This window comes from Beta vulgaris, chromosome 2 (genome assembly GCF_026745355.1).
Source record: "Beta vulgaris subsp. vulgaris cultivar EL10 chromosome 2, EL10.2, whole genome shotgun sequence".
In the NCBI taxonomy this organism is placed as follows: domain Eukaryota; kingdom Viridiplantae; phylum Streptophyta; class Magnoliopsida; order Caryophyllales; family Amaranthaceae; genus Beta; species Beta vulgaris.
In genome coordinates this window covers 44,506,566-44,520,170 of record NC_079203.1, presented here as the reverse complement: position 1 = coordinate 44,520,170, position 13,605 = coordinate 44,506,566, and the positions used below count along the sequence as shown (strand labels likewise).

The window sequence follows — 13,605 nt, the reverse complement described above, 5'->3', positions numbered from 1 at the left end:
TTTTTTTGGTTACGAAAAATCACTTCGTTACCATGGTAACGAAGTGTTTTTTTGGTTCCTTCTTTCAATTTTGTGAATTTTGAATGTTATACGACTATTATTACGTGTATTTTTTATATTTTCGAATTTTGTTATGTGTTTTTTTAAATTCGAATGTTAAGTGATATTAACATAGTAATTAGTATAATTTTTATATAATAATTTGTAACATAATATTGTTTTCCAACAAAAATGTTGGTAGCATTTTTATAATTTGTAATTATATTCATTAAATGTAGTATATTAATAAAAGTGTTTCTGATTATTTTTGTGAAAATATATTGATGTTGTGTAATTATAAGTTGAAAATGAATATGTTTGCGTACTGTTGGAATTAATTATAATGGGCGTGCAAAAATTGATTTGATGATCATTACATGTTCAAATGTTATAGGTTTATTTGCCGGATTTTGGGGGTGATTATATAGATTATAATCACATGTTTTATAATGAAACGATTTGGGGTGAGAAAAATGAAGTAAAAGCTTGGGTGAAATCTAGGGCACTTGAAATTGGGTTTGTGATGGTAATTTCGTCAAATCATAGACTCGAATCTAATGGTCGAGAGTATGTGTATATGAGATGTAATCGAGGTGAAAGATATCGGGGTGAAGGTAGGGATCTTAGCGTAGCAGAACGTGTAGCTATGAAAACAAAAGCATGTGGATGTAGAGCGAAGATTAAGCTTATGTTTTTGGATTACCTTGATCGAACGGGATGGGTGATCAAAGCAGATCCAGGGCTAAGTGGCATGCATAATCACGAGTTTATTCATTACCGTGAGGGCCACTGATCCGTTAGCGGTCTTAGTCCTGCGGCGAAGGTTTTCGCTCGCGATATGATTAAGTCGCATGTTAGACCTGTTAGTATCATGAAAGTCGTTAATGAAAAATTTCCCGATGATCATCCTAATATGAGACACTTGTACAACCTCAAGGAAAAGGATAGAAGGGAAGCAATGGATGGTAGGTAGAGATATGATGCAACAATTCCTACACCTTGCTCGAGAGCACAACTACATTTAGTGGATACGGCAAGACGAGCAGACAAATGTGATGACACAGGCGTTCATGGTGCACCCTCGATCGGCAGATGTCCTCCGTACTTATCCGCATGTTGTTGGTATGGATGCAACGTACAAAACCAACAAATATAATAGGCCTTTTTTGGAGCTCATTGGGATGACACCTTGTAACAAGCACTTTATTGTTGGTTATGCTCTGATGGCCCACGAAACAGCTGATAGTCACAATTGGGTGTTGGACAACTTTAGGTTTCTTATCGGGGTGAATGTATGTCCCTGTTACACTCAAAACCTACCATGATTTGAGACTTATGAAAGCGGTACGGGAAGTGTTCCCTAACTCTGCACATTTGTTATGTAGATGGCATATTTGCAAAGATGTGCAGAGTAGAGTGAATGTTATCATGGGTAACCCCGATGCTGGGCCGAGATTCTTGAAGAGAAGTTGGTATTCAGAACTTAACCCACCTCCCAGATGGGTTATTTAGCGCGGCCATTAAAACATGAGAGATGTGTACAGACAGTGACCTAGAATCATCGAATAGGTTGAAACCACTTGGCTTGTGTACAAAGAGAAGTTCGTTCAGGCATGGACGGACAATGTTTTTCCTCTTGGGAATACGTGCACTAGTCGAGTTGAAAGTGCACACTCAACTTTAAAATCTTGGGTTTTTAGTAGTACATCTGCATTGGACACCATATTTTCTATTACTCATAGCGAGATAGAAAATCAGGTAAAAAAAGTAGAGAATCACCCGGAGGAGAGTCGGTGTCGGCATGGGATCTTGTACAAGAATGCGGCTTTGCATATGTTAAATGGTCGAGTGTCCCATTATTGTTTAGAGCTTTTATGACTTGAGTAAACACGTATGCGGGAGTTGGCCGATGAGGTCTATGAAATCAGCTTTGTGGTTGCTCGTTGAGAACCACACATGGCATTCCTTGTGCATGTATCATATGAAGACGCTTGGAGGCGAAGCAGGGTTTGTACCTGACAGACTTACATCCTTATTGGACTACTTTGATCCTTGGTGATGGGGTGAACAACCCCGATTTTTGTTACAATTGGTTTGTGTCTTTTTAGGTGATGGTTGGATTTTGTTGAGCTTGATACTATTGTTGGTTGGAGTCTGGTTCCATAATTATAGGAACAAATATTTTTTTGACGGTTCCAGAACAAATTCGTTAACGTCCTTTTGTCTTGTAGGGAGCAAGTGGGCCAGATATGAGGTTTAGGACTTTATAAGTTTAATATATTGTTCTTAATAGTTATAATTTGTTAATTACATTGTATTATAAAGTAAAATTTGTATTTGGTATCTTACATTTGATCTATGAGATTTGAGTACTATTTTTTTCTTTAGTTCTATTTTTTTATAATAGTACTTTAAACATTCCTAAATTATTAAATTGCTTTTGCAGATAATTCGCTTTTGCAAGTAATCAAAATAGTAAAAACAACACCGAGTGGAAGTGATCAAGAATAAAATAACTAGCAATCAAAGTGGGGTGTGTTATGGCAGAAAGATTGACATTTATTAACAAGGATGAATTCCATGAATTATATTTGAAGAATCATAACAAATGATGTTTTTGACTAATTGAAATTAGCTATTCCCTCCATTTCATTTTAATCTACACACTTACACTTTTCACGTATGCCAATGCAAAACTTTGGCGATATATATCTCTAGTTTTGTATTTGTAAAAATTACAAAAAATACATATTAATAAAATACATACTAAGATGAATCTAACAAGATCCCACGTGACTATGTTATTATTCACGTATAAATCACAAACGAGGGTCAAAGTGCAATTTGTGAATAGTGTAAAATGTCAAAGTGTAACATTTAAAATGAAACGGATGGAGTAGATGAATTTATAAATAATCATAACTCCATAGCCCATACAAGTAATACAACTATGCTAGTATTTTTCTTTATTAAAATACACAAAGGTCTTGTATATTGAATTTTAACTATTGAGAATTCAACTTTTTAATGCAAATAGTAATTGAAAATTGAAATCACGTGTTTTTATCTTTGTCTAGTTATTAAGGTATCATGTCATTGTATGCCAATAATTTAGGTAAACTAAAAAATTACGAAATGAGGTGTTACATTTTGAAATAGTTCAGTTTGAGTGTTTGATACAATTGTATTCTATACAGTTTAAAAAATTTTATTCAGTTTGATTCGATTTAGTTTAAAACAAGTTTTATTCAGTTTTATGCAGTTCGGTTAAAAATAGTCTTATTTAGTTCAGTTAAAAACAATTTTATTCAGCTTGATTCAGTTCAGTTAAAAACAATTTGATTCAGTTCAGTTAAAAACAATTTTATTCAGTTTGAAACAGTTTCCAGTTAATTCAATTCATTTTCAGATGACTTCAGTTCAGTTAAATCGGTTTTTCGTGCAGTTAATTTCAGTTTGGTTTGTTTTCGGTTAAGTTTCAGTTTAGTTAATTGTTGTTTACGTTAATCTGATTGACTTATCAATTTTTAACTTTTCAATTATGGATTTACTCAGTTCAAATTATTCAGTATAGATGATCAACAGTTTGCAATTTAACTATCAGTTTACAACCAAACTGACATCACTCCTAGCGCCCAAAATTGTTTATACGCCACGTGACACCTTTGATTCTCCACTAGAATTCTCCAATGTGTACATAAGTCATGTCAATGAACAAAAGTAAAATTAGTTTGCAACAAGATTTGAACCCATGACTTCTTGCTATTATACATGACACAATTACCATCTCAACCAACTTTTAATCATGCTTTAACGACCCGTTTGGTAGTTGGTCGTAAATGGTGGTGATGGGAATGAATTTGTGTGTAAATTTGTGAAAAATATCATTGTCCATTACCATGGTAATGCTAATTTATCCTAAAGTGTCCACTTTCCTTCTTGAATTTTCATTCCCATCCAATATCACCTTGTAGGGTGGTAATGAGTGGTAATGAAAATTGCTTCCCCTTGGAGACAAAAACACAAGTTTAAGGGTGAGATTGCTTGTCCATGGAGAAAAAATGTCTCCCCATGGAGATTTTAAGGGTGCTTCCCTAATAAAATTACACATAAAATTCATTCCCATTACCGCAATTTATTAACGACTACCAAACGGGCCGTAAGTGTTCACATTATTATATTTGTACCTTTTAAGGAGTCATTTGGTTCAAGATATGGAATGGAAAGGGAATGGATACAAATAGAGGAGGGGAGTGGTAACAAAAATGGTTACCTTTATTGAGTGTTTGGTTCAACTCAAGGAATGGAAATGAAGTGTGTTTCCATTAGCTTCAAGTAATGGATTTTGTTATTTGAGGGGAGGGAAGGTAACAAATTGGGGGAATCTATTACCATCAAGTAATGGTAAGGAATTGATGAGAGGTTGAACCAAATAAAAAGAAAGGGAATCGATAATTGATTCCATTTTTTGAGACCCAAAAATAGTGAACCAAACGACTCCTAAATGTTGAGTTTTCCTTAATATATTTTAGTGAAAATGAAAATAATGCATATCAAGTTCGAAAATCAATACCAATCCGAAGCAACGTCCGGACCTATCCGCCTAAATACTACTCCTTTCGTCCCATAATATAGTGCTTACTTCATTTTTGGTGGGTCAAACTTTAAAATTTTTGACCAAATATTCTCATTTATATATATAAAAAAACATATTTATGTGGGATCTTGTTAGATTCGTCTCAATGTGTAGTTTCATACCATCAACTTTTAATATTTTTTATTGATACGGAACTGAAGATATTAAATGTCAAAGTTACGTTTTGGAAACTGTGTAAAAAAGAAACAAGCACTATATTATGGGACGGAAGAAGATTCGTCTCAATGTGTAGTTTCATACCATCAACTTTTAATATTTTTTTATTAATACGAAACTGAAGATATTAAATGTCAAAGTTACGTTTTGGAAACTGTGTAAAAAAGAAACAAGCACTATATTATGGGACGGAAGAAGATTCGTCTCAATGTGTAGTTTCATACCATCAACTTTTAATATTTTTTTATTAATACGGAACTGAAGATATTAAATGTCAAAGTTACGTTTTAGAAACTGTGTAAAAAAGAAACAAGCACTATATTATGGGACGGAGGAAGTAATTGTCTTTTTGAATGGTGGGAACTGGGAAGTGGGAACCAACAGTCCAACATGATACAGCCTACAGCCTACAGCCTACAGCCTACAGCCTACAAGGCTACAACCACACTTTACACTTACAATGTGTAAAACATTTTATCCTAAGTCAGCAATTAAACGTTCAAGTAAATGGTGGCCTCCACCCCACGTGTGAACCAAAGAAAAGATAAAAGGTCAGATATATGATGTATCATCTCAATATAATAGTATTTCCTTCGGAGACATAGAAAAACATTAACAGGAAATTACTACATGCACAAAATGACAAAATTACCCTTTTCCTCCCTAAATTTCCCGCCTCTTTTGTTCTACCTCCTCCATACCTCCCTACCCTTGTTCGTAATTTCACAATCTCTCTCCTCTGACCAAGATATCCTATTGAAAGTCAAGGAACAATGGGGCAATCAATCTCCAATGGATTCATGGAGTGCCACCACCCCTGTTTGTTCCTGGATTGGAATCAATTGTACCAGTGGCAATACCGTCACCGGAATCTCCTTCAATAGCCAAAACATCGGTGGCGAAATCCCACCGTCTATTTGTGAACTCAAAAACCTCACCATTCTTGATCTTGGAAACAATAGTATCCCAGGAAACTTCCCCACATTTTTATACAATTGTACCAAGCTCAAAACTCTAGTCTTAGCATCAAATTATTTTGTTGGGAAATTACCCAATGATATTAATAAGCTTTCTCCTAATATCCAACACATTGACTTTAGTGCCAATAACTTCACTGGTGATATCCCATCATCATTAGCTCAGCTCAAAGAGTTGATCACTTTGCATTTGGATTCCAACTTGTTCAATGGCACATTCCCTTTTGAATTGGGTAACTTGGAGAATCTTGAGGAATTGGTGTTAGCTTACAATCCATTTTCACCTATGAAGTTGCCCAGACAATTTGGTATGCTTAGGAATGTGAAGTTTCTTTGGATGACGCAATGCAATTTGATTGGCGAAATCCCAGAGGAATTTGCTAATCTAACTCGCCTTGACCATTTAGACTTGGTGGAGAATGATTTGGTGGGTGAAATCCCAAGTGGCTTGTTTTTGTTAAAGAATTTGACAATTCTATACTTGTACAGAAATAAGCTTTCAGGGGGAATCCCGTCCTCGATCGAGGCCTTAAATTTGGTAGAACTCGATCTCTCGCAGAATGAATTGACAGGAATAATTCCTGAAGACATTGGAAAGCTGCAAGAGTTACAGGTCTTAAATTTGTTCCAAAACAAATTCCATGGAACATTACCTACAAGTATAGGCTTGCTTCCTTCCTTGAGGGAATTCAAGATATTCAGCAACCGGTTTTCGGGTCCACTTCCCCCAGAAATGGGCCTACACTCGAAACTCGAGGACTTTGAAGTGTCAGACAATGCATTTACCGGCCAACTGCCGAGGAATCTTTGCGCTGGTGGGAGCTTATTGGGTGTTGTGGCATTCAGCAACTATCTAAATGGGACAATTCCAAGTTCTCTAGGCCAATGCACCACTCTGCTAATCATTTTGCTCTCCAACAACCATTTCTCAGGAGTTTTACCGCCAAAACTAGGCTTCCTTTCAGGCATGTTTACATCTCAATTGTCAAAAAATCTGATATGGCTTGATATAAGACAGAACAAATTTTCAGGCGAGCTTCCATCTCAGTTGTCAAAAAAACTGGTTTGGCTCGATATAAGCCATAATAAGTTTTCAGGTCCTATTCCTTCCAGTATAGCCAGCTGGGGAAATCTTGTTGAATTCAGGGCAAGCAACAACCAGTTCTGGGGAAATATTCCAGTAGAGTTGACTGCTCTATCATCTCTTCATGTTCTTCTACTCGATGGTAATCAATTATCTGGTGAGCTACCATCGAGAATAATTTCATGGAAGTCACTGGATACGCTAGATCTTGCCCATAATTACCTTTCAGGCCCAATCCCAGCAGCCTTAGGTTCTCTGCCTAGACTTAATACTTTAAACCTCTCCAATAACAAGCTATCAGGTCAAATTCCTCCTAATTTAGCGCGGCTAATAGGGTGGCAAAACCTTGTCACACTTAATCTGTCTACTAATAGCCTCAGTGGCAAGATCCCTAAAGCATTTGACAACAGGGAATTTAATCAAAGTTTCTTAAACAATGCCAATATGTGCTCGGACCACCAAGTTTCAAACCTACATCGATGCTCTTCTTCTCAAAACAAATACCTTGCCGTAATTCTAGTTCCCGGAGCAATCATATTTCTGATGCTTCTGTATTTCGCCTTCTACAAGATTAATATGGGGAGGAAAGAAGAGAATAGCAGTGAGCAACAGTCATGGGAACTCAAACCTTTTCACAGGGTAGACTTCACTGAAACAATGATTGTGTCAGGCCTGACAGACAATAACATGATCGGATCTGGAGGGTCAGGAAAGGTATACAGGATTATTGTAAATGATTCATGCGATAAAGTCGCCGTTAAAAGAATCTGGACTGGAAGAAAAGTGGAAGACGCTCTTGAAAAGCAATTTCTAACAGAAGTTGAGATTCTATGCACAATTAGGCATGCTAACATAGTGAAGTTGCTGTGTTGTGTTTCAAGTGAACATGTTAAGCTTCTTGTATATGAATACATGGAGAATCACAGCCTTGATAAGTGGCTTCAGGCGAAAAAGATAGATAATGAACCATCATCAATGCAGTCGGATGATAATATTGTTCTGGATTGGCCAACTCGATTGAGAATCGCGGTAGGAGCTGCAAAGGGACTACGCTATTTGCACACTGAATGCTCTCCTCCCATCATTCACAGAGATGTGAAATCAAGCAACATCTTGCTAGACACGGAGTTCAATGCGAAAATTGCAGATTTTGGACTAGCCAAGATGACAGTCAAGACCGGCGAACCTCAAACTGCATCTGTTGTTGCAGGCTCTTTTGGTTACATAGCTCCAGGTAGGAACCATCTCATATCATAATTTCTAAAATTTCCCTTCTCATGATTGTTCAATAAACAAAAAAGAATCACAACTATCAAGTATGTATTCTGTGATTACATGATTGTACAGAGGTGCAGATTGCCCTCAAAAACATAAGGGTGACACAACTGCATCATGCAATTTCTGGTTTATGTCTTTTCAATGAAAAGGTAGCAAGTTAATCTTTGTCCTGATTTCTACTTTTTTGTTTTTCACGTGGTCATGTAGAATATTGGCAAACAAAAAGGCTGAATGAGAAGATTGATGTTTACAGCTTTGGAGTTGTCCTTCTGGAACTAGCAACAGGGAAAGATCCGTGTACGGGAAATGAGCACTTAAACCTGGCAGACTGGTCATGGCAACACTGTTGTGACGAACATCCCATCATTGATGCCTTAGATGAGGATATCAAGGAACCAAGATTCATAGAACAGATGGTAAAAGTGTTTAAACTAGGTCTCATATGCACAAGCAAGATGCCAAGCTCACGACCATCTATGAAACAGGTTCTACAGCTACTTAATGCATGCAGCCACTATGAAAACCATGGTCGTACACAGATGGTTAATGAGGAATGAGTGTATTAACACCCTATCTAGGTGGAGGAAGACATCTCATGTAGCTAGTAGAAAAGAACCAGAAAGTAAAATCAGAAAGAATGACATACTAGTTGCCAATGAGCTAAAGATGTAAGTGACACCAGCATAGTTCTTTAGTAGATAAGAGATATCAGATAGATTATGGGTGTTTTTGTAATGAATCAACCTAGGGAGAAGGGTATTTTTGGTATTGTAATAATTAGTTAGTTTTAGTAGTAGCGTGAAGAATAAGCGAGGGAGTTAGGGAGAAAACATCTCTATAAATAGAATGGAATAGGCAGACAAAAAGGATGTTGAATATTGAGTAGTATTTTGGGTGAATTTTTAAGAGTTCTTTTGGAAGTAGACCAAGCCTCTCGAAAGCTTGTAAACACTATCTCTATTTTACTATTCTTTAGAAAATTATTAATCAAGTCCATTTTACTCCTTAATCTTGTTCTCTAATCTGTCCTAGTGATGTCAGTTCATCACAGTTTTCATGGGAGGAACATGTTTCCCATCATCCCATGACAAATGTTTTTCCCATTTTCCTTTGTTTGAATAGTAAAGTTTTTCTAAGAGTGGAAAACATTTTCTTTTCCATAAATGAGAATTACCACATTTTCCTCCCTAATCTTTACTTTTTGCTTTCTTCCCTCCCATCCATCCTCTTCCAGTTTATTTCCTTTCTCCTTCTCTCATAACTTTTCTTGCAAAGAAGCAAACAAACAAAAGCTTATAGAAGTGTGTTTTTCATTGGAAAATGTTTTTCATAGATAATTATTTCCATGCGTGGAACCAAATAGTAGTCTTGATGCTTTTAGCTTATTGGCATTAACTTCTATACATTGAGCTACTGCCTACTAGGTCTAGTAAATTTGTCTTTTTGATTGTGCTAACTCCTAAAGAATCTATGTTCAAAAAATTTCTTCCCCAAATATTAACTGGTGAAAAATACTACTTCCTCTGTCATTACTCATTAAAAGCATTGGCCCCTTGGATTTTTTGGGTCAAAGATTATTCACCCCAATATACAAGGAAAAATATACACATGAAGCACCTAGTTCGGTTTATCCTAATATTTTTTAAGGTGTAATTAGAGATGTAGTGGGTTTCTATGTAGGAGATATACTTCTTCTAGGTCACGTACTCATACCCGTGTCCGATACATATCCTCTACGGGTACGCTTACCCATTAGTAAAATTTCAAAATCTTGCCGTTTTCTGTCCCCTTACCCGAATCCGAACCCGTTCCTGTACCCGTCTCCGTGCAACCTTCACATATCGGAGACTAAAAAAAGTCCAATGGAGCATACTAAGGGTTTTCCTCCCAACAAAGTAACAATCCAACTCTCCTTTCTCCCATCCGCTTTCAGTTTCCTCAAGTATATAACTTTTCTTGCACAAAATCAAACAAAGGAAATTATTCTAGTATCGTATTCACTCTAGAAAATGTTTTCCGTCCAATCAAACAAAGCCGTAAAACCTCTAGCTTAGAACTAAGGTCTAACAACAACCCAGCAAACGTGACTAAAAATATTCTTAGCGAATTCCCATTTTTTTGACACAATCTGATTTGCAACTGATCTTAAAAATTATAAGACCCACTAATTAATCCGCTACCAAAACAAATCACCGAGGATGTCTTGGCCTAGTGGTTAAGATTGAGGTGCTGTGAACGATAGGTCACAGGTTCGAATCCCCTCCCCTTCTTTGTACATTATATTGCCTTCTTGGCTCATATGGATCAAAAAAAAAAGCTACCAAAACAAACCCCTTCTTGAAAATTGAAATTATGGCAAACAAACATCCCAACAGATATATAATATTTCATAAAATATGATCATGTAACCTAAAATAACATTACATACCACAAACATTCTACTTCACAACAATTAGCAAATTAAGATGAAAACAGATAACATTTGTTTTCATGTGTACCCATAACCCATGTATTATTTGATGGAAACATGAATTTTTAAAGAAGAACGTCTCTGAAAATTTTCAAATTACAGTTGATGAATTAATGTAAAATTAAAAAAAAGGGAAGTCATTTGTATTTGACGCAGTTATCTGAAGGAAGTGAAGACGAAATGTAAGGGAGGGAGAAGTACCGGTGGAAACGCCATCGTCTAAAGCTGATTACAAATGATTTCCGCCATTCATAATATGTGACCAAAATTACTAACTGTGAAACAGTGAAAGCTAGAGCTTTTCACAAAACACCTTATTAGAGCACCTCCATTCATGGGGCACCCCATTTTTTCTCTCTCCTCACCTTATTTGTCCACCTCATTTTCCACTACCTCCCCATTTTACCTTACTCAAATTTGAAACACATACCTCCACTCATCTACCTCCCCATTTATCTTCTCTCTCTTATTCCTATACCCCACCACCTTTTCTCTCTCCTACTTTCCCATACCCCACCAATATTTATCTATTGATTATATATTCCATATGTAACATGATTTCTTTGTAATTAAATAAAAAAATCGTAATTATCCTCATTAATTTCATAATTAATCAATAAATAATTGATACACTAATTAAATTCGGTAGTTGCTAATTACGCTATGTAAATTGGTAATCACGCTATTAAAACGATAAATCGTTAATTTATGCTCATCTTTTAATTAAGCTACTTAATTGAGATTTCTTACAACAATGGCTACACTTAATATTACAAACAATAATTCACTCATCATTGGTTGATTGGCGACAATTGTGCCAAATGTGTTGAGCCAAGTCCTTTTGTAAGGAGTTGTGAACATCTCTATCCCACGCATCAGCTCTATTTTGCAAATATTGTTGCATCCCTATATCATTGTAGCGACCAGGTTGAACAGAGAATGTTTCAAGCCTATGGCTAGACGAAGTACTAGCAATCGAGGCATTTTCTTGCTCGAAGTCTGATGCGTCTTGATAATTTAGATATGTATCCCGTTCATCCTCGACAATCATATTGTGAAGAATGATACACGCCAGCATTATTTCCCACATTAAGTGTTCATCCCAATGAGTGATGGCCTTTGTATTATTGCAAAGCGTGCTTGTAAAACCCCAAACGCACGTTCGACGTCTTTCCGAACTGATTCTTGACGTTTGGTGAACAACTCATCGACGGGAGATAGTGGGAGTCGAATTGCTGGCATGAACACTGCCCATTTAGGGTAGATCCCATCTGTTAGGTAATATCCCCTATTATAGGTATTACCATTCACATTAAATGTGACCTCAGGAGCTCTTCCTTGATAAAGATCATCAAACACCGGAGAGCGTGCCAATACATTGATATCATTGCAAGTTCCCGGTGTTCCGAAAAATGCATGCCATATCCACAAGTCTCCGGAGGCCACGGCTTCTAGAATTACCGTTGCAGATTTGGACCTACCTTGATACAACCCTTTCCATGCTCGTGGGCAATTTTTCCATTGCCAATGCATGCAATCTATGCTGCCCATCATTCCAGAAAAACCCCGCCTTTCCCCGTCACGTAAGAGGCGTTGCAAGTCGGTTACTGTAGGCCTCCTTAAGTACTCGGTCGTAAAAACTTTTCGAATTCCTTGCACAAAGTGCACAAGGCACTCCTTTGCTGTTGATTCAGCAATTTTGATGTACTCGTCGACTGCGTCAGATGCTGATCCATATGCTAGACACCTCAATGCTGCTGTGCATTTCTGATGAGTGGATGCACCTAGCTTCCCAGTTGCGTCTGGTAGTTGTTGAAAAAATTTGTCTTTCGCAGCGAGTGCGTTCATAATTCGAAAGAAAAGAGGACGACGCATACGAAATCTGCGTCGGAACATGTCTTCGGTATATAGAGGACGATCAACAAAGTAATCGATCATTAACCTTTGATTTGCATCAGCACGGTCTCTCGGGATAATAATTTTTTTTTTTTTTGGGAGATGTTCTTTGAGTGGCTTCTATGATTGGAGCGACAATTGTTTGAACAGCTTGTTCAATTACGTAGTCTTCTTGTTCTTCAAGATACGCGTTGTATAAAATCATGTTATTGACCATATCATCAAACTGGTCATCACTTGAACTTGAAGAATTGTAATCCAAGTTCATGTTTCCTTTTGTTGCAAGAAGAGAAGAAGAATGAAGTGGTTTGAAGGAAGAAGAATTTTTTTTGTAGAAAGAAGGATGGTGTTATGGTGTGATGTTATCATTCAACCAATTCATCTTTTATAGACATTTGATGATAAGAGTGCAATCTCTGAAGATAAGAAAGGACTACACAATCCCAAAAAAAAGATTTTCAAAAGATAAGATTGTAATCCACTTTTCAGAAGATAAGATTCTCAATAGATAAGATTGTAATCCACTTTTCAGAAGATAAGATTCTCAATAGATAAAAAATATTAAAACAATACAAACTAGGATAGTAAATACTAGAATTACGAAAGAATTAAGGATACTAAATAAAACAACCTTATAACTAAACTACTTCATAAACTCTTCTCTCAGCTTCTCATAGTATTCGAACTCAACCGCATCAAGAGATGGTTTGGTCATCAACAATTGATACATCTTGAACCTCATTTTCTTTTCATCTCGCTGCTTTTGGTAATCCATCATTTCTTCTATATTTTTCCTTATTGTAATTCGTTCACCTTGCATTTCACTTAAAGTGTTGTTGAAATCATCTAAACTTGTAGCTACTCCTTTCATCTTTCTTTGTGCCTTAGCCTTCTTCTGACCATCCGGGCGAACTGATACAACTTCATCACTTGACCTTTTTGAACTTGATTGACTCACAACAGTTGAATCATATCCGGGTTGCCATCTTGAAAGGTGTCTCATTCCCATCCAACAATGGTACAATTTGAAAGCTTTATTATTTTGTTT

At 36.5% G+C, this 13,605-nt stretch overlaps 2 protein-coding genes across 2 annotated transcripts; one reads left to right on the top strand and one right to left on the bottom strand.

The window, feature by feature from the left end:
* Positions 1–5,644: 5,644 nt before the first annotated feature.
* On the top strand, positions 5,645–8,748 carry LOC104886280 (receptor-like protein kinase HSL1). Its single transcript, XM_010670744.3, has 2 exons — positions 5,645–8,147; positions 8,399–8,748. The coding sequence occupies exons 1-2, from the start codon at positions 5,645–5,647 to the stop codon at positions 8,746–8,748; spliced, it is 2,853 nt and encodes a 950-aa protein (XP_010669046.2).
* Positions 8,749–11,750: 3,002 nt separating this feature from the next.
* LOC125494900 (uncharacterized) lies at positions 11,751–12,509 on the bottom strand. Its single transcript, XM_048638780.1, has one exon. It carries the CDS (start codon positions 12,507–12,509, stop codon positions 11,751–11,753), a length of 759 nt encoding a protein of 252 aa, XP_048494737.1.
* Between the last annotated feature and the right edge of the window lie 1,096 nt (positions 12,510–13,605).

What these genes read in the sequence shown, in the direction of transcription:
- LOC125494900 (XM_048638780.1), bottom strand. Translation starts at nt 12,509, where the DNA reads ATGAACGCACTCGCTGCGAAAGACAAATTTTTTCAACAACTACCAGAC.
- LOC104886280 (XM_010670744.3), top strand. Translation starts at nt 5,645, where the DNA reads ATGGATTCATGGAGTGCCACCACCCCTGTTTGTTCCTGGATTGGAATC. An exon ending in TTTTGGTTACATAGCTCCAG is followed by an intron (nt 8,148 to 8,398) that starts GTAGGAACCATC and finishes GTGGTCATGTAG; the next exon opens with AATATTGGCAAACAAAAAGG.